The 19,603-nt window shown below is 47.8% G+C and overlaps 2 protein-coding genes across 18 annotated transcripts in view; both read right to left on the bottom strand.

Moving 5' to 3' along the window:
• The window catches only part of BCL2L11 (BCL2 like 11), a 47,036-nt gene extending 31,581 nt beyond the window's left edge, over positions 1-15,455 (bottom strand). For 6 of the 17 annotated variants that reach the window (XR_010123033.1, XM_054475662.2, XM_063648540.1 and 3 more), the window contains exons 1-2: positions 13,440-13,792; positions 12,191-12,597 (exon numbers count right to left, since the gene is read on the bottom strand). Coding sequence is in view for 16 of the 17 variants with exons in the window: in XM_054475662.2 (XP_054331637.1) it covers positions 12,191-12,597; positions 13,440-13,708 (676 nt within the window). In the remaining variant the exon portion in view is untranslated. Of the gene's footprint in view, positions 1-12,190; positions 12,598-13,439; positions 13,793-15,176 lie in introns of those variants that run through there. The other 11 variants (XM_054475675.2, XM_063648550.1, XM_063648549.1 and 8 more) reach the window with 5 other exon arrangements.
• Positions 15,456-17,884: 2,429 nt separating this feature from the next.
• ACOXL (acyl-CoA oxidase like) overlaps positions 17,885-19,603 on the bottom strand; it is a 405,131-nt gene continuing 403,412 nt past the window's right edge. Inside the window, exon 24 of the mRNA XM_054475660.2 lies at positions 17,885-18,735. Within this exon, the coding sequence (XP_054331635.1) occupies positions 18,535-18,735 (201 nt within the window). The 3' untranslated portion in view covers positions 17,885-18,534. The remainder of the gene's footprint in view (positions 18,736-19,603) is intronic.

The raw sequence follows: 19,603 nt of genomic DNA, 5'->3' as shown, positions 1-19,603 counted from the left end.
CAGGCCCAGGAAAACTGAAGTGGGAAATAGGACAGGCTGCTGGGGACCTCAGGACTTCAGGGATGACGGACAGGGAGTATGCTGTTTTCCTCACTCCCATGTATCCTGGACAGCATGCTGCAGAAGAAACCTCCGACTGGGCCTCTCCAAGAGGTGTAGATAACAGCTCCATGGGAGGCCTGTTCTCCATTGCCAAGGGACTGAAGAGGGTGACCCAACAACAGAAAACCACTCCACGATTCCTGCCCTACTCTAGCCAAACAGCAATGGGAAAACCACAACGCCCCTGGCAGCAGCCCCACAGCACCGCGTGGCCAGAGTGGGGAGTTGATCTTTCAGCGCATCCCCAGCCCAGGGGAAGCAGGAGGTGTTCTGATTCCACCACCAGATGGTGTCAGCAGGCCGATCTCCCAGACCCTCCCTGGCAGAAGGAGGCAAAGGTGATCCGGCTGCCCTGCCAGAGCAGTGTTAGTAGGGCAGTTATCTAACATTCCCTCCCAGGGTTACATTAGTGGAGCTGAGCAGTGAGCAGTGAGCTAAGCCTCCACCTCGACTAAACAGCAAGGAGTGGGTACAAGGTGGGGTTAGTTAGTTGACATGACATTACACACACCCACTGAACCAGACAGTGCAAAACAGGGTTCGTGGGCCCATCGGCCCTCCCAGCCCCAGCCTTGGGTGGCTGGGCACCCAGTGGGTACTGAGTCTTTGCCCCATCTAGCTAATTAAAGAGAACTCTCCCACCTAGCATCAAAGAGGGAGAATCAGGTAGTAGAAAGCGGGCCTGGTTGGCATGTTGTACCTGACCCCCCCACCACCCCTGGTGTGGGGGACAGAGGGAAGCTGAGTTTTGACCTCTACTCTGCAGAAACAAGGTGTGAGGCAGCCCTCTATGGTCTCCCTGCTTCCTGGTGTCAGCAGTGGCTGAGGGAGCCAAAGCTTACACACCTCCCCCAACAACTGGACACAATAAAGCAGTGTGCACTGGGGCCCCTCTTTTGTTTGGAAAGTACCAGCAAGGCCAAGGAGGAATCTGAATTTCCAACTTACCTAGTAGAAACAGGCAGAAATCTTAGAATTGAAAAATATAATTAAACATAATTTTAAAAACAATCAGTGAATATGAGGCAAAATCAATAGAATTTACTCAATCTGAAGAGAGAAAATATACTGGAAAAAAATGAACAGTCTCAGGAACTTACAGGACTAACAAAAGCACTAACATTCTTATCATCAGAGTTCCAAAAGAGAGGAAAGGAATGGAAAAGTATTTAAAGACATAATGGCTGAAAACTTCCCAAACCTGGCATAAAACGTGAAACTCCAGATTCAAGATGCTGAGTGCACCCCAAAAAGGATAAACCCAAAGAACCCATGACAAGACACATCACAATTAAACTTCTTAATACTAAAAGACAAAGAATCTTGAAAGCAGCCACATAGGAATGACACATAACTTAGTTGAGAACACCAATTCAAATGACAAGGGATTTCTCATCTAAAACCACAGAGGCCAGAAGACAGTGGCATGTTTTCCAAGTACTGAAAGATACATCAACTGTGAATTCTATCTTCAGTGAAGATATCCTTCTGGACTGAAGGGGAAATAAAGACACTCCCAGAAGGAGAACTCAGGAGTTGTTACTAACAGACCTATCATTAAAGAACTAAGGAAGTTCACTAAACGGAAAGGAAATGACAAAAGAAGAAAGCTTAGAACTTCAGAAAGGAAAGAACATTGGAAGGGGAAAAATGGCAGTGACTATTAGTAGACTAACAGTACTTTCTTAAATCATATTTGATGGTTGAAGCAAAAATAACACCACCAACTCATTCAGTGCTCAATGTACATGGAGGAAATACTTAAGACAATTATATTTGAAAAATGGGGCTAAAGGAGCCTAAAGAAAAGTAAGGTTTCTATTTTTCAGCTCCCATCATAAAATTCTGTGACCATTGATACCAGTAGATTTACAATATATATTTCAAACATATACTGTAATACCTGGAACAAACACTAAGAAAATGATACAGAGCAATAGATTTTAAAACACCATAAACATATCAAAACGAAATCCTAGAAAATGTTTGCATAGCCCACAATAAGGTTAAAAAACAAAACAAAAAAAAAATAAGGAACAGAGGAAACAAAAAACAAATAACAAAAAGGCATTTAGACTTATGTATATTATCTTAAATGTAAATGGTCTAGACCATTTAAGAGACAGATTGGGCAGACTAGATAAAACAGGTTTATCTAAAGACATGCCATAAATAAAAAACTTACCTCAAATACAACATATACAGATTGAAAGTGAAAGGATGGAAAAACATAATACTATGTTAACATTAATACATTAATGTTAAAAAAGCAGAAGTGCTATTAATACCAGATAAAGTACATTTTACAGCGATGATGGAAGATTGGATCCAACATGAAGGCATTTTAAATGTGTAAACTCCAAACAACAGCACCTCAAAAGACATGAAGCAAACTGAAAGACCTGAAAGGAAACAGCTGGGGATTTCAGCACCACATTCTCAGCAACTGACAGAACAAGACAGTAAAATCAGCAAGGACAGAGAAGAACTGAACAACACAATCAACCAATAAGATCTGAAAGATGTACATATAACGAACACTCTACCCAATAGCAGCAGAATACAGATTTTTTTCAAGTACCCATACAGCATAGATCAGTCACCAAAATAGACCATACCCTGAGCTATAAAATTCTCAACACATTTGTAAACTGAAATAGTATAAAATATGCTCTCTGACCATAATAGAATCAGAAAGAAAACAGTAACAGAAAACAGGACAGTCTCCACAGATTTGGAAATAAAACACACTTCTAAATAACCTAGGGTCAAAGAGGAGGTCTCAAAGGAAATTTAAAAATATATAGAGAGAACTCAATGAAAATGAAAACACAACATACCAAAACACGTGGGATGCAGTGGTGGAAAGGAAATTTCTAGCGCTAAATAAATGCGTACATTAGAAAAGTGAAAGGGGGTAAGCCTCCACCATCTCTGCTCCTGAGACATGGCTGCTTGGTTTGTGGATGGCAGTTCCAAGGTGAATGCACAGCATGCTGTTTGGCAGGCTGCCATTCTAATTGAAGAAAATCCTTTTGCTTTTGAGTTATTTATAGCTTATGACTGAGTAAGGTATACTTTTGTGAGCAAAATTTACCTTTCTGAGTTCTCCAAAATTTGGAAACTACTCATGAGTATTCTTATTTTATGGCAATATAGTTATTTACATAAGTTCAGTTAAGAATCTGTTTTCTTTTGTTCAGTCACCAAAATAGACGTATCCTGAGCTACAAAGCAAACCGTGACACATTTAAAAGAACTGAAATTGTATAGAGTATGTTCTATATGCAATTGGAGACATGGGTTATTTTACCAAGGCTTTGACTGAATAGCATATTTTCAGATATGACCAGACTGCTTTAAAGAATAAAAAGCCCCTTGAAAAAAGACAGGCCTGGTACCTTGTCTACACAGTTCCAAGGTTCGTGATCTTCGATAAGCAAAGAATGTCATTTTCCGACAGGCCCAGGAACCTCAAGATACTTTGGGACCTCGAGGAGAATGGAATTCACCCGATTTGTAGGTATTACAGGCAATGTTTGGTGGCAAATTTTCAGCTTGGCTTTCAAGCCTGGAGGCTTCTAAAAGTCTAATCTGAGATTCCTTATGGAAAAATTCCAGCAAATTTAAAAAGAGCCTATATGGCCAATCACTATTCTTGCTGCACTTTATGCAAATAATCAGGCTAAGTATAATGAGACTAAAATGTATTTTGCAAATAAATTGGTCCTTGGTAGGAATGGGGAAACTGGAGAAAAAAATATGCTCCAAAGAAAACTATAATACCTGTTATCAGATTTTAGCCCTAACCATTATTTTTGAGTTATTATTATTTGCCTACAATTCAAACTGCATCCTGAATTATTTCCTGGTTACAAGTATCTAAAGAAGAACCGAGTTCTAATTTTCTTCATGTTCTTTTTCATTATAATCTTTGTGTGCATATTAACAGTATTTACCTCGTTTTACTTCTTCCAAAAAACCAGAATCATGGTATTCTGAGGACTACAAATGATTCAACAAAGCCTGAGAATCTCCCTCATTTGGAATCCCACTGTGCCCGATCTATTTTCCATTGCCAAGGCACTACTGGTAAAGCTATACAAAATGAAGCACACCCACTGAAGGCTCAGGGACCATGGCAGAAAAGCAAGGCACATGAGACTCTAAGAGCCAGATTGGGAGCTGGAGTGTGGAGGCCAAACAACTCCATTTTAGATGCTAATCTGCTGTGTTGACTTCTGATTAACCCTGGTTTTGGGAATGCCTCCAAGATTCCTATTTTATCTACTGTTCCTTGGGTACGAGCATGTACTTACCATCAATCCTGTCCTTAGTTTGATATTATCTTACCATAAATCCTGCCCTTAAGCCAACTGTCCTATACATCCCTTCTGAAGCATATATACACTTTCCCTATGGCTCATAAGCCCTGGGTCTGGAAGGTAACCACGCACGCATCTACCATCTCATCTTGAAGCTGCCCGAGATAGGGTTTCTGTTTGTAAATACCTATTAAACGTTTCTTTCTGAGAAAACAATAAGAAGAAAAGAAAGGAAAGGTCTCAAAACACTATTCCAAGTGTCTGTCTCAAGAAACTAGGAAAAGAACCTAGCACAAAGCAAGCAAAAGGAAATAATAAACAATAAATTTAATAATAGGAAAGTAGAGAAAAATCAGTGGAACAAAAAGCTGATTAAACAAAATCAAAACTGATAAACTTTTACAAAAACTGACAGATAAAAAAGACACAAATTACCAGTATCAGAAATGAAGCAGGGGTTATCACAACAGATCCTGCATCCACTAAATATATGGGAATACTACAAATACTTTTCACATGCATAAATTCAACAACTTAGAAGAAAGGGACCAATTCCTCAAAAGCTACAAACTATCAAAACTCAACTGGGAAGAAACAGACAACCTGAACAATCGTACAAAAACTAAGAAAAAAAAATCTATAATCCAAATGCCCGCTCGCCCCCCTATCCCCCCGCCCCCGCCCCCACCCTCCACCAAAAAAAAAATCTGGCTTAGATGGTTTCACTACAGAATTCTACATTGAGAGAAGAATCAATACCGATTTTACACAATCTCTTCCTGAAAATAAAAGAGGGAACCCTTCCTAACTAATTAAGGTTCTGATATAAAAAACCAGACAGTCTTAAAAGAAAACGACAGACCCCTCTCAAGAACTTAGAAGCAAATACTCTCAACAAAATATCGACAAATTCAATCCAGCAGTGCACAAAAAGAATTACAGACCCTACCCACGCAGGATTTATCTCAGACATCCAAGAGAGACTTAACATTGCAAATCAATGGAATGTATCATATCAACAGGTTAACATAAATTAACATCATGGGATCATATCAACTGACACAGAAACATTTTATAAAATCTAACATCCATCCATTTACGACAAAAACTCTCAGCATTCTGGGAATACAGGTTAAAACTTCCTCATTCTTTTAAAGACCACTCATATAAAACCTATACTTAGCATCATATTTAATGATTAAAAACAGAAAGCTTTCCCCCTAAGATTGGGGACAAGGTATGGATGTTTGCTCTCACCACTCCTAGTCAACATAAACACTAGAAATTCTAGCTAGTGCAACTGGGCAAGAAAAAGAAATGTACACAGATCATAAAGAAGACATAAAACTGTCCCTATTTGCAGATCACATAACTATATAGATCTCCCAGGAAATCTATGAAAAACTCTTAGAATTAAGGAGTTCCGCAAACTGCACAACAGAAGACCAACACACAAAAATCAATTGTATTTCTATATACTACAAGTGAACACATAGATGCTAAAAGTAGGGCCAGGCGCGGTGGCTCACGCCTGTAATCCCAACACTTTGGGAGGCCAAGGCGGGCAGATCACCTGAGGTGAGGAGTTCGAGACCAGCCTGGCCAACATGATGAAACCCATCTCTAATAAAAATACAAAAATTAGCTGGGTGTGGTGGTACGTGCCTGTAATCCCAGCTACTTGGGAGGCTGAGGCAGGAGAACCGCTTGAACTTGGGAGTTGGAGGTTGCAGTGAGCCAAGATCGCACCAGTGCACTCCAGCCTGGGCAACACAGTGAGACTGTCTCAAAAAACAAAACAAAACAAAACAAAAAACGAGAAGTAAAAGTACAATAAATACTTCTTTTAATCCTCCCTGAGTTCCAGCTGTGCCAGAGCCTTGCCAGAACATGCAAACACACAGTGTCCTTCAACAGGTGAATAGCTAAGCAAACTGTGGCGCATCATCTATGGAATACTACTCAGCAATAAAAAACAAGGCACTATTGTTACACAACATCTCCGATTAATTTCAAGGGAATCATGCTAAGTGAAAAAAGCCAATCTCAAAAGGTTACATACAGTATGATTATACTTATACAGCATCCTTGAAATGACAAAAGTACAGATATGTAGATCAGATGAGTGGTTATCAGGGGTAAGGAAGAGACAGAAAGGTGGCTGTGGCTATAAAAAGGTATCATGAGAAATCCTTGTGGTGGAGCTGTTCTGCATCTTGACTGTGGTGGTGGCCATACAAATCTACACATTTGATAAAACTGAATAGAAGTAAACACTCACAGACACATGAAATGGACTGCATGTGAAACTGATGAAATCTCAATACGGTAGATGGATTCTGTTAATGTCAACTGCTGGTTGTGACAGTATACTATAATTAGGCAAGATGTTACCATTGTAGGAACCTGGGTGAATGGCATATATGATTTCTTTGTATTATTTCCTATAAATGTATGTGAATCTATAATTATCTGAAAAAAAATTTTTTTAAGATGTAAATTTAAAATTGGGTAACTAACAATTAATAAATGTGTTTGGAACTAGTAAAGAAAAATATCTTTCTCTTCCAGTACTTTCTCTCCCCACTTAGGACCTAAAAAGTTTCCTTATTTCTCTTGGTGTCAAACAACTATGGGGTTTCAGAGACAGAGCTGGGACTCCCTCGAAGACACCTTTATTGGGAGGCTCCAGGCAGCCTGGAGATGCTGAGGAAGCATGTGCTCTACCATCTACTTTTTGAAGTCCAAATATACCATGGAATTTAAAAAGCTAAAACAAAACTCTGTATTTGCCTGAAGAATGCCGCTGTTTACAATGCTCATTTAATGTTTAAAATGCTTACAAGATTCTGCTAACCACTTCCATTCTCCTAAGTCAACCAAACAACCCAAGGAGTAAGCTTCATGGAAGTGATGTGTCCTGAGTGGGAAGAGTCAAGTCTTGCTTGCTAGAGCAGCACTGCACACTCCAGCTCCTCTGTGAGGCCAGCCTGTTTAGATGAAATGGAACACCAGCCACATATCTAATTTTGCATTTTTCTAGTAGCCATGTTTAAAAAGGTAGAAGGAAACAGAGAAAGTCAATATTAAAATACATTTTATTTAATCACCAATGAGCACATGACAAAATGCTCAAGGAAGAGGGAGAGAGGTGGCTGTGGCTATAAAAAGGTATCACGAGAAATCCTTGTGGTTGAGTTGTTCTGTATCTTGACTATGGTGGTGGCCATACAAATCTAAGCTAGTAAATATAAATCCAAACCAGTGAAATATCACCTATATCCTCTAGGATGACTACTGTTAAAAAAAAAAAAAAGTGTTGGTAAGTATGTGGAGAAACTGGAACCCTTGTGGCCTGTTGGTGGGAATGTAAAATGGCACAGCCTCTATGGAGAACAGCATGATGGTTCCCCAAAAAAATTAAAAATAGAATTACCATATGATCTGGCAATTCCACTTCCAAGTATATATCCAAAAAAATTCAAAGCAGAATCCCCCAAAAGATATTTGCATACCCATGTTCATAGCAGCACTACTCACAATAGCCAAAAAGTAGAAGCAACCCAAGTGTCTCCTGATGGATGAATGGATAAATGAAATACGTGATATACACACACTGGAACAACCTTCAGCCTTAAAAAGGAAGGAAATTCTGGCATGTTGCAAGATAAATGAACCCTGACGACATTATGCCAAGTGAAATAAGCCTATCATGGAAGAGCAAATACTATATAAATTTCACTTATATAAGGTACCTGAAATTGTCAAATTAATAGACAGAAAATAGAATGATGGTTGTCAGAAGCTGGGGGGAGGGGGAAATGGGGAGTTGTTTAATGAGTACGGAATTTCTGTTTTGCAAGGTGAAGAAGTTCTGGAGATTGGCCGCATAACAAAATAACTGCACTTAACACTACTGAACAGTAAGTACACTTAGAAATAAATGGTTCAGATGGTAAATTTTACGCTTTGTGTTTTTTTAACTGCAATACAAGTTTATATTTTATTTAACCTATATATTTAAAACACCATTTCAACATGTAACCCATATGAAAACAAACTATTCTGCATTCTTTTTTATGTCCTCAAAATCCAGTGTGTATCAATAATGACAGCACAACTCAGTTCAGACTAGTCCTATGTCAAGTGCTTAATGCATGTGTGGCTTCCCTCCTGAGCAGTGCTGAGCTAGACCTCAGTTGTCACCACTATGTGGCAAACCTTACAGCTAGATCCAGGTAATTAAAAACATTTTGGCGGAGCACAGGTCAGGATCTTTTTCTTGCTACCTGCCTTCTTCAACTTTATTTGTCCGAAAGGCTAAGAGGCAGAGCTGGATTGACTCGCAACATCTCCTGGGCTTCTCCTCTTTGTCAGGCACTCGCTAGCATCTGCAGGCCATTATTCCCCGCCCAGGGAGCTCACAAACTAAAGGAGGGATCAGACAAGTACCAGCTATAAGAGAAGTACCCACAAGACGCTGAGGAAAAAAAAAAGAAGAAAGCCATTAACTCCCATCTGTGAATTCCAATGTGCCAGAGAACAAGTATGAAATTTAAGACATTTACTAACATGACACTAGGGAGCATTCCTCCATATCCTGACTTTTTTCGACTCTTATTTCCAATTGTACTGACTACACTTTAGTGTACTGACTACACTTTAATTTGCATTAAAAACACATATGGCATAAAACACTCATCCAAAAAGGCACTCAGTAACCAACACATGTGAGTGATTTTGATAAAAATAATCAGTTATTCACTAAGGTATCATTTGTCAAGTTAATCCTCCCAGAGTGTAAGGAGACTAAAATTGAGGAAAAGTGAAAAAACTGTATCTGTTGCCCCACAGATAAATATATTCCTTGAACCTGTCTTCAGAAAAATCAGAGACATAAAGGAAAATATGAAAACAGTGTTAATACACTTTACTACACATTCCTCATAAAACTTGACTTTCTCATTAGAACAAAGATGCAAAAACAAAACTTCAAGACACACTGATCTCTACCCCAAGTTGCTGAGCAAAAAAACTGCTTTGTGGCTAAAGGAGCCCCTGGCTAAGGCGAACCTCTTTATAACCTCACATTTGTGTTCCACTAGCTCAAACCAATCATAATGACTTCTTTGTGGAAAATGCATTTTGCAATAAATTATCAAAAGCTTCATTGAAGAACTTCATGGATAGGGTTGAGTAAAGAATACTAAACAAAGTCAAGAGAACCACTTATCAACTCAGCATTATTTCAGTGGTCTTCAGGCATGAACTAAGACTGTAGAATGTCCAGAGAAAATTATGGACTACATAAACTGTAAATTTTATGCTTCAATTTAAGAAACTCACATCTGGCTAAGTCCTTTCCTCCCCCAACCCCAACTCATCCTCTCCCAAAACAAATCTCCCAAAAACTTAACACTGAAAACTTACCTCGGTACATTAAACAAACTCCTTGTAACTTCTCACTTAATCCTATGCATTAAACTCTTCATCACACCATCTACTGAAATGCAGCTAATACTATAAAATTACACCTCAGGATCCACTACTTTACTTCACAGGTATAACCATTAGCTGTGCATAATTATTTAGATTATGATCTTTGAAGCCCTGTATATTTCATCTCAGGTAACAGTGCTTAACTTATAATTAGCTTGTAAAATAGTATTTATCACCAAAAAAAGCATTCGTGCCTGTCTTTACATTAAAAAATACACGATCTCACCCACTATTCCCAGTTCCAGGGAAGGAGAAACTATTTCCATGCATTAACCCACCACCTACAGAGACCAATGTACGCATTTTGCTTGAAAGGGACCTGGTTAGAGAAAATAGCTTAATAACCACAAGTGTGAAGCTTTTGTTGTGAAAGTGTGAAAAGCTAATAGCTTCCAGAGGGTCTTTAATGCACATGTGTTTCAGGATACACACCATAAAGCCCTGTTAACTCATTTAGTAAGCAAGGATGTTATAGTAAGCGAGAGTGATCATATATATGGGGGAGCATTTTCATGAGTAGAACAAAAACTACAAGCACCAAGAACTTCTAAGGCTGAAATGAGTTCACAAGCAGTAGTAACAGCAATAATAAAACTTCCAGCTCCTTTCCCTAAGGAGGGGCCCTAAAAAATTACCTCCTGGCATTTGGCAAGAGACGTGCAGCCACCATGTGTAGCTGCTGGGATGTTTGTCATTTCTGCCCACCACCTCACAGGTGTGCCCAACCTCTGACAAGTGACCACCACTCTGAGGTTCTTTCCAATTCCATAACATGGGCAAAGGCCTGCCCGATTTACCTCACTGAAGCCTATGAAGACAGAGCTGGATGGTATTTAGAAACGTCATTTTGTTCCAGTGTCTGTTTTGATGGGTTTGTTGAGTTAGCCTTCATCATGAAGTACAATCTAAATTGTAATAGACTCTGTACTGATTTCCTAATCGATAACTCTACCAACTTACTTCTATCTTGTTCATGTATGGCAAGCTAATCTGGACAAATGGTCAATGTGATTGACTACTAATCAAGACACAAACCTTTTCCATTGGTGGGGAACAGCAAGTCGATCAACACAGACTTAGCCCCTCACCAGGGTTACCCAAAGTATGTACTCAAAGTCATATGCTGGAGGTTCAAGGGCCAAATCAAGTCTGCAGATGTTTCTTTTCAGCTTGTACAATGTTTTCAAAATCTAAATCAGCTGTCAATGTTGAAACAGGGTATCTGGCATCAATTTTGCATTCCTGGGTTATCTTGCAATATAGGAAAGCCCACCCTGAGACCACATGCCCTCACAGCCACAATTAGGCATGGCCCAAACACAGAAGGGGCAAATACTCTCCAATTTACCAGTCTCCACCAGGTCAGTTCCTTCCATGATTCTGCTGTGGGCCTCTGTGGTATTTATGTTAGCCACTCTTGGTTCAAACCCTACTACTGCCTTTAATCCCTGAAATAAAAACCTACAACCTAATCTGATTAGTACTATGTCCAAACCCTCTGAGCAATAAGCGCAAAGAGGAATTTAGGCAGAAAACAAACCATTTTCATGGTTCTATGTTGGTACTGCTTTCATGAACTAGTTCATTTTTTTAAAAGTGTCATTTTCAAAAATGATTGTCATCTTTCTTTACACTTTTGATTATTAAGCTATTTTCTGTAAATGATCAGTTCCCTTTCAAGCAAAATGTCATTACTATGTAAAGCCTGGTGGTTAAAACACACTTTAGCTTAATGAAGACAGACCTGAAAGCTAATGCTTGGACCTCAACTCACCACTGCCACAAAAGTTAGTAACTTTGTAAAAATGTTGGTTTGGGCCATGCGCGGTGGCTCACGTCTGTGTAATCCCAGTACTCTGGGAGGCTGAGACAGGCAGATTACAAGGTCAGGAGATTGAGACCATCCTGGCTAACACGGTGAAACCCCATCTCTACCAAAAATACAAAAAATTAGCTGGGCGTGGTGGCACGCGCCTGTAGTCCCAGCTACTCGGGAGGCTGAGGCAGGAGAACTGCTTGAACCCGGGAGGTGGAGCTTGCAGTGAGCTGAGATTGCACCACTGCACTCCAGCCTGGGCGACAGAGCGAGACTCGTCTCAAAAAATAAAAAGTTGGTTTGATAGTTTGACACATCCTCCATTCCCATCAAAAGATGGAATAAATCAGTTACAGGGTTTTAAAAGGGGATTTTAAATGCCACACACAGCCTTCAAGCAGATTCAACCATCCACACGTCAACTGCCTCTTACCCAGGCATTGCTTACCCATTGCACTGAGATAGTGGTTGAAGGCCTGGCAAGGAGGACTTGGGGTTTGTGTTGATTTGTCACAACTCATGGGTGCCGGGCTCCTGTCTGTGTCAAAAGAGAAATACCCACTGGAGGATCGAGACAGCAGGGAGGATCTTCTCATAAAGATGAAAAGCGGGGATCTGGTAGCAAAAGGGCCAGGGCTGGCCGGTGGGGCCAGCGGGCCCTGAGGGCTGCCGTGGGGGCAGCTGTCCCCTTCACCTCCGTGATTGCCTTCAGGATTACCTTGTGGCTCTGTCTGTAGGGAGGTAGGGGCCCCAGGTCTGAGCTGGGGAGGCCTCTCCGCAGGCTGCAATTGTCTACCTTCTCGGTCACACTCAGAACTTACATCAGAAGGTTGCTTTGCCATTTGGTCTTTTTTTCTGCAAGTAAAATAAAAACTAAGATTATTTTAAGCAAAAAAAGAAAAAAAAATCGATGAATAAATTAGCTCTCACCTAGCGATTAAAAATTCTTAGGGTTAATCCCAAATACTTTATGTTCTATACTTTTCTGACAATCTCCCAAATAAAAAAATTGCACCTAAAATAATAAAGGTATGATTTTTTTTTTGGTAGAGGGTGGGATTAAACTTCGTACCCCCAAACAAAATACAGTAACAATGTCAACAGCTTGCGGAACTGGTGCACACACACATGCGTTTCCAGAGAAGCAGTTTATCTGAAGTCTATTCACACGTGCTCTTTACCCAGGACAGACTTGAATAAGTCAGAAACTCCCAGCGGCTCTGACTTCCCGGGCTTAGGTAGGACGCTGGAGCATAGGAGCGGGCGCAGATGCAGCGATTGCAGGCGGCTGGCCGCTTTCCCTGCTCCGGCCCCATTGTTTGCCGAAAATGCTGAGGGCAGCAAGTCTGGGGAAGGTTTGGCAGCGGCCGTCAGTCGTAGTAAGTGCGTCACAATAGAGTTTGTAACTCCAGCGCGGCTCGGCCCGGCTCCGGCGCTCTCTCCGCCCGTGGTCCCTCCCTCCCGCGGTTCCTCCCTCCCGCTCCCGTACCGCACGCCGCACCGAATCAGACAGAACTTCTCTGAGTTGCAGCCGCACCGTTCGGTGCACACACCCCTAAATACGAGGGGGGGGGCGGAGGGCGACGAAGCGAACCCCTGCAAAGTCTACAACTAGGTCCGCAGGCTAGGCGACACCGGTGCGCGCCCCCTTCGTCCCACAGACCCTCCCCTCAGAAGGCAATCACACCGAAACTCACGTCTGCGCCTTCCCTTCAGAGCGCAGCGTCCGGGCCCGGGACCGAGCCCCGCGGCGTCCGGCCCGCGCGCTTCGCCGACCGGGCACCCCCTGACCGTCACCACGAAAGCAGCGCAGGAGACAAAGCCCGGGACTCGGGCTCAGAGTCCCCAGCGCAGCGCGGAGCCCGCGCCTTCCCGCCAGCCCGCCGCCGCGCTCCGCAGGGCAGCCGAGGGCTCCGCACGCCGCGCCTCTGGCCCGCGCTGCCCCGGCCGCAGCCGCCGGGAACATCCTCCGCCTCCTCCCGCTCCACCCCTTGCGCTCTGCGCCCGCCGCCGCCGGCACCGCCGACCTCCCCGCGCCGCTGGCGCCGGGTGCCCGCGTTCCCAATTGGTCCGCGCGCGGTCGCTCCGCGCCGCAGCCAATCGGCAGCCGCGGTGGGGGCGGCGCCTACGGGTCAGGCCGCCAAAGGCGAGGCGATTGTTGACAAACTCGCCTCAGAGCGCTGCTCGGGCCGTGGCCGTGGCGGCTGCCGCTTCGTCGGAGGATTTGAGGGCCGGCTGGCCCGGCTACCCTGCCCATCCCTGTGCTCCTTCCGGACACAAGCCTTAGCAGCTCCCGCCGCCCTGGACAGCCAGGCACCTGGAGACAAAGCAGAACTTGCGCCGCGCCCGGACCCGCAGGGCCATCCCCAGGCCCAGTCCTCGCCACTTGTCCTTGTTTTGGCCCGTCGGGGGCAGACCCCAACGGCCGTCACCGCCCTGGCTGGGGCAATTATTCTCTTCCAACAACTTCCTCTCTTTCTCCTGGTGCGCCGCAGACACGAGTCAAAGCCGAAGGGCCACCCCTGGCCACGGACGCGCACGTCCGCGACCATCGAGTAAATTCACACCTTCCGCCCTGGCGTCCGTTGGGCCCTCCACCAGCAGCGCCAACCCTGGGGCAACAGGTCCCAGAGGGCACGGCGCCGCCAGCCTGCACCGCGAACCGGGTCGGGTGTGCTCGGGCACGCGTGAGCCACTAAGATAGCCCGGCCCCAGGGACCGAGCAGGTTCTGCTGGCCGCGGCTAGTCCCCTGCGCGGTCCAGCTGGTCAGGGGAGGACCTAGATCTCTCGCTGCCAGGGGATCGTGCTGATGGCATAGTCCGCAGGACTCCCGCAAAGCAAGCAGGGGCCCCAGGTACGCTTGAGAGAGCGAACGCAGCAGTGGCCCCGAAACCTTGGCCTGAATGAGTAAAAGGAAAAGCCCTGTCTCGTCAGTTAAATCACCACCGCAGTTCCGCAAATCCTCCGCAACAGGCCCGCGCACCCCAAAAAACCAAGACGCGAAACACCCTCGCACTGCGCGGCCGCTACTCTGAGGGCGCCGGAGCCGGCGGCGACACTTTCCGGCTGGGCGCACAGCCCGATACTACAAGCAGGTCCCCAGCTCCCGGGCCGGCGCCGAAAAGCACGCGCTGCCTCTCCTTCTGCCCGGAACTGCGACCCTTCACCAGGCCCGCGCGCAGCATCCCATCCCAAGCCGCACTTCGGCCAAGAGCCCGCAGGTTCCGCGTGAACGACTTTTCTTTAAAGAGAACCTGCCCGAGATGGAACCCAATCCACACGGATCCCCACCTCCCGCCGGCGACAAGCGGGGCCGATGCAAGCGTCCCGCTCGCACGTGCACGGGAAGCGGGCAGTAGGTGGTGCCGTTCGGGCTCCAGCACTACTCTTCCTTCGGTGCCAGGCCCGCGCCCCGGGATTTGGAGGTATTTACCTTGCGTTTCTCAGTCCGAGAGTCAGAGTCAGACATTTGGAGGAACAAGGGCCAAGGGAAGGGCGCCGAGGCGGTGGCGGCGGGAACGCTGCGAACCGAATACCCCGATGATGCGATCGCAGTGTGGCAGGGTTCGCAAGGTGGCTGCAAGAATCAAGTGGTGGTAGTGGCGGCGGCGGTGGCGGCGGCGGCAGCAGCGGCGCTGGACGCAGAGCTCCAAAAAACTGCAGACCCGGCGGCTGCGCGGAGCGAAGTGAAACCTGCGCGGCCCTGCAGCCCAGCTCTGGCTGGCGGCCCCGCTCCTGCGCCCAATCACTGCGGACCCCGCCCCCGCTAGGTCCCTCCCCGGCGCGCGGGCTGGCAAACTCCGCCCCTTCGTCGCTGCGGCCGCCGGCGCGTGCAGGCTCGGACAGGTAAAGGCGGGGGTTGCCCCGCTGGGTTGCCTCCCGCGCGCGCCGCCGACCCTGGCGTGTTTACCGGAGTGACTCTGCCTGCTGGCGGCCATGTGCGCGCCCATCCCCCACCCCGAAGTGTACCCTAGCCTCCCGCTCACCTCCCCCAACCCGGTGGCGGCCGCGGCGTGCGTGGCACAGCGGGGGCGCTCTGGTCACAACCTCCGCTGGCCCGGCCGGCGGTGTAAAGCCTCAGGAGGCGCCCTGCGCCCTCACTGTGCCTTGAGTTTCTATGCCGCTCTAGGGCAGGCGCGGGGACTGGGTTGGTCCTCGGGAAGGCGCGGGGCGAGGTCTTTCAGCTCTCCTCGCTCTGAGGGTCCCTGGCGCCGGGCGGGACGCGGATCAGCAGGCTGCGCATCTTCCTCTCCCGGGCCTCTCGCGGGACTCAGGCACCCTCCTCCTGCCACCCCGCAGGGGCTCTCCAGCTTTTCTTCCGCGCCCAGTCTCCCTAAGAGACAGAGCCCGTGGGGGCAGGACGCGCCCAGAAAACGGCCAGGCCCGGTCCCAGTGGGCGTCTTCGCTGCCTCCCGGGTGAGAGCGGGAGGCATGTGCAGAGCAGGTAAAACAGGGAAATGAAAAAAGCACTCAGAAAAAAAATCCTCTCAGGAAAAAAAAAACGAGGTGAGTGGCGGCCTCCAAGTGAGAGAGAACGTTGCGCACTACATTCGGCTAGGACCCCCAAGATTTGCTGGACTCGCAGATAACCTCGTAGGAGCTCCCTGGACTGGCTGAGGCCAGTGAAGGCAGAACAGCTGAGTTCGGGCCGCGGTGCGGGAGCGCAAAATACCCCGTCCCTCCTCCCCTCCCGCCTCCCCACCCATCCCTTTCCTCCCTGGAGTCCGCAGCACCTCACTCTACCTCCCAGGAGACCAAACTCCATGCCGCCTCTCCAGTCCTCTGAGTCTGCACCCGGGTCTGCTCTCCCAACGCGTGGCTGGCGCCCCCAACCCCGGCCCTCCTGTCTGCTCCTCGCGCGCCTCAGTTCCCCAGCCCCGGCTTCTAGACAACTGCAGCGGGGGTGTGGGAGGTGGATCGGGAAATGGAACATCCCGCAGGTGAGGTCAGGCTAGATGGATTAAGGAAACTCTGTAAAGAGACCACCCTACCCACCACCGCAGCCGGCAAGGAGAAGGAAGGGGCCTGGTCGTAGAGGAGCAAGTGAGGAGGCGTTGTCCCGCCGTCCGGCCACCTGGATCAGTTTTTAAATTCATAAGCGCTTCTGTAACGTCAGTGGGACACAGCGCAGCCCCAGGCCAAAGTCTCAGCGCATTCTCGGGTGAATTCTGAGCGAGGTGAAGGAGGCCTTGGGTTCCCGGAGTCGCTGGAGGACGCGCGTCGGGCCCCGCCCAGTTATTTCGCTGCAAGAGGGAAAAGGCACAAGCGTGGACACGGCTAAGTAGACTCGGAGGCCGGAGATCTGTCCTCACCGGGCCTCGAAGTTCCTACCGCGGACGAACTTTGCTCTTCGGCCGTTCTGCGTCGCACCCGGGGAAAAGCAACGCAACTTGCTGCGCGGGCTGAGAACCGAAGCCCGCCGCACGCCGCAATGCTCCGCGCTCCCCGCGGGGTCGGGCGACTCAGACAAGGACCGGAAAAGAACCACGCAGAAGAAAGCCCTATTTCTTGTCGTCTGTTCCTGTGCAGCCTTGCAGCCTTGCAGCCTCGCCGCCCCCGCGTCGCTCGCTCTCGCGACCCTGTGAACACTTAGAAAAACAAGAGTTGGGGGAAGCAACGGGCTAAGCGCTCCTATTTGGGGCACTAAAAGGAAGCCGGCCAGAGGTGGCGGGTTCATGGGTCCCCCGAGACCCAGGCCGCGTCGGGGGCCGCGAGCCCTTACAGCCTTCTCCCGCGCCGTCGGGAGGTCCTCCCGGAACTGGGCCGGAGCGCAGAGAATAAAGTGTGAGAAGGGCCCATGGGTTTTAGGTCACCTCCCTCGCAGTGGACGCGGACAAAGCGGTGTCCCTTTCTGTCTCTGCCAAGAGACGTGGAGGGAGGGAGAAGGGAGGATGGCTTGGACTGAAAGAAACAAGAATGAAGTCGGGCAGCCGGGATCTGAGAAATGGGAAATCCATGGCCCTTGTCCGGGACCACAGGCTTTGCCGACGTGGTCTCTCCTAGTTCCGAAATTGCTCAGGCCCGCCTCCCTGCCCTCTGCAAGCAGCGGGAACGACTTCCACATCGCTTAATTTCTTTATTAAACTTTTCACCTATTCTCTTCTAAAGGACAGATTACTGCGTCAGATGGTAAAAATGTTTTCCGCGCCTTGTCTTGCAGTACGGAAACCGCCGGCCTGGGAGGACAAGCCGAGTTCTTGTTTTGCCGAGAGCAAAACTCTAGGCTCCCACTTCCTTCTCCCAGTCCGTGCGTTTCCTTGCAGAGCCCCAGAGCGTCTGATTCACTGAAAAAGCATCACTTGCTGAACCAAACCTTTTTTCCCGCTCGCGGAAAGAGTGGAGCTTTTTTTTTTTTATCTAAGGTTGTTTGCTTTTTTTTTCTTTTCTTTCACTCGGCACCACAGTTTTTCTAAATCACTGGGAATGTGAGTCACCGCTAACAGCAGGAGACCTTTGGCGGCACCCGGCTGTGGGGCGCGCTCGCAGCGGGGAGCCCACCCTGATTGTCTAGGGGATCGGGCACTGAATTTGGGAGAGGTTGCAGTCAGGCCAGGCTGGGTTTCAGGGAAAGGGCACAGGGATCCAGCGCACCAGACGACCGTCTGGATCTCTTTCCTAGCAGCCACCCGCGCACCTCGCCAGCCTCGGCGGGACCTCCGCTTTGCCACCAAAATCCCCGAGAGCGGCGGCCCAGCGGGTGCCAGCCCCCGGCCTCGGCCACAGCTCCGGGCGTCAGTGGAGCGAGCGTCTTGGCAGCTGCTGGCGGGCCACCACACTTCCCGCCACACCCGTTAGAGCTTGGCTCCCAGCTTGGGCCGCTGGAAGCGCGCCTCTTCCCGTGGCAGCGGCTGCAGCGGTGCAGGGTAGAAAGCCCACGCGGCCCGCGGGTTGGAGATTCCGGCGATTGGTGCGTGGAGGTAGATGTGTGGAATGTTAAAGGTCGAAATCACCCTCAGGGCATCATCCTTCACCGAGTCGCACAAATCCAGCAACTGCAAAACACGACACAATGAGACAGGTCAGATGTTGGCACACTTACAGCCATCTAGTGACAGCAGCTTTCAGCACACCAAGCACCCGCACACACAGCGGCCCCGGAAACTAGTTTCCCTTTGGATTCTCCTGTGGAAACTGTTGGCCATGAATAACCCTCGGAAGCCTTTTTTATTTTAGACATTCCCAACTCTGACACCTAGCCCAGTGGAAACCCAGGCTTTTCCCGTAAGGGGGTGGGCGTGGACGTGGGGTCGGCTTTGCCCCCAAATTAGCCGGGAACTCGAGACCAAGGTCTGAGAATTTATTAATGTTCCCTCCTTGGTCCTTCCTCCCTGGTCCTTCCCTCCGCTCCTCTCTCTTTTCCTCCCCTGTCGTCCCCTCCTCTCCACCTCTGGAGTGCCTGGGGTGCCACCCTCTGGCGCGCAGAGGCAACTGAACAGGAAGAGCCTCAGAACAGGTGAACCACTAGAGACCTGCTCCAGTCTCCCCAGACTAGCGCCTTCGGACCTGGCTGGCAGTAGGCCATGATTCTTGAAATTCAGTACAGTGAGACGGCGGACCAATGCTAGGCATCTTCCACCTGGCTGCTGCGGAAAATCCATCTGCTGTTAACGCCAATGCCAAGGAACGCCGCGGATGCCCTTGGTTCTGGCAGCCACTGGAAGGCAGGGATAAGACATTCCCGGCGGATAGGAGAGGGAGATGCAAGTCAGTGTTTTGGAAGCTGCACTGGTGTATTTTTATTTCATTTTCCATGGCTTAGGTGCCAGTGTATTTTTTTTTTTATTTTCACGAAAAAAAGAAAGCTACCAAAATAATAAGATTGTTTTTCTAAAACTACACAAGGGCAGAGGGACGGCTTTC

This window comes from Pongo pygmaeus, chromosome 12 (genome assembly GCF_028885625.2).
Source record: "Pongo pygmaeus isolate AG05252 chromosome 12, NHGRI_mPonPyg2-v2.0_pri, whole genome shotgun sequence".
Classification (NCBI taxonomy): domain Eukaryota; kingdom Metazoa; phylum Chordata; class Mammalia; order Primates; family Hominidae; genus Pongo; species Pongo pygmaeus.
The sequence above is the reverse complement of the archived record's forward strand: the minus strand, read 5'-3'. Positions and strand labels throughout refer to the sequence as shown.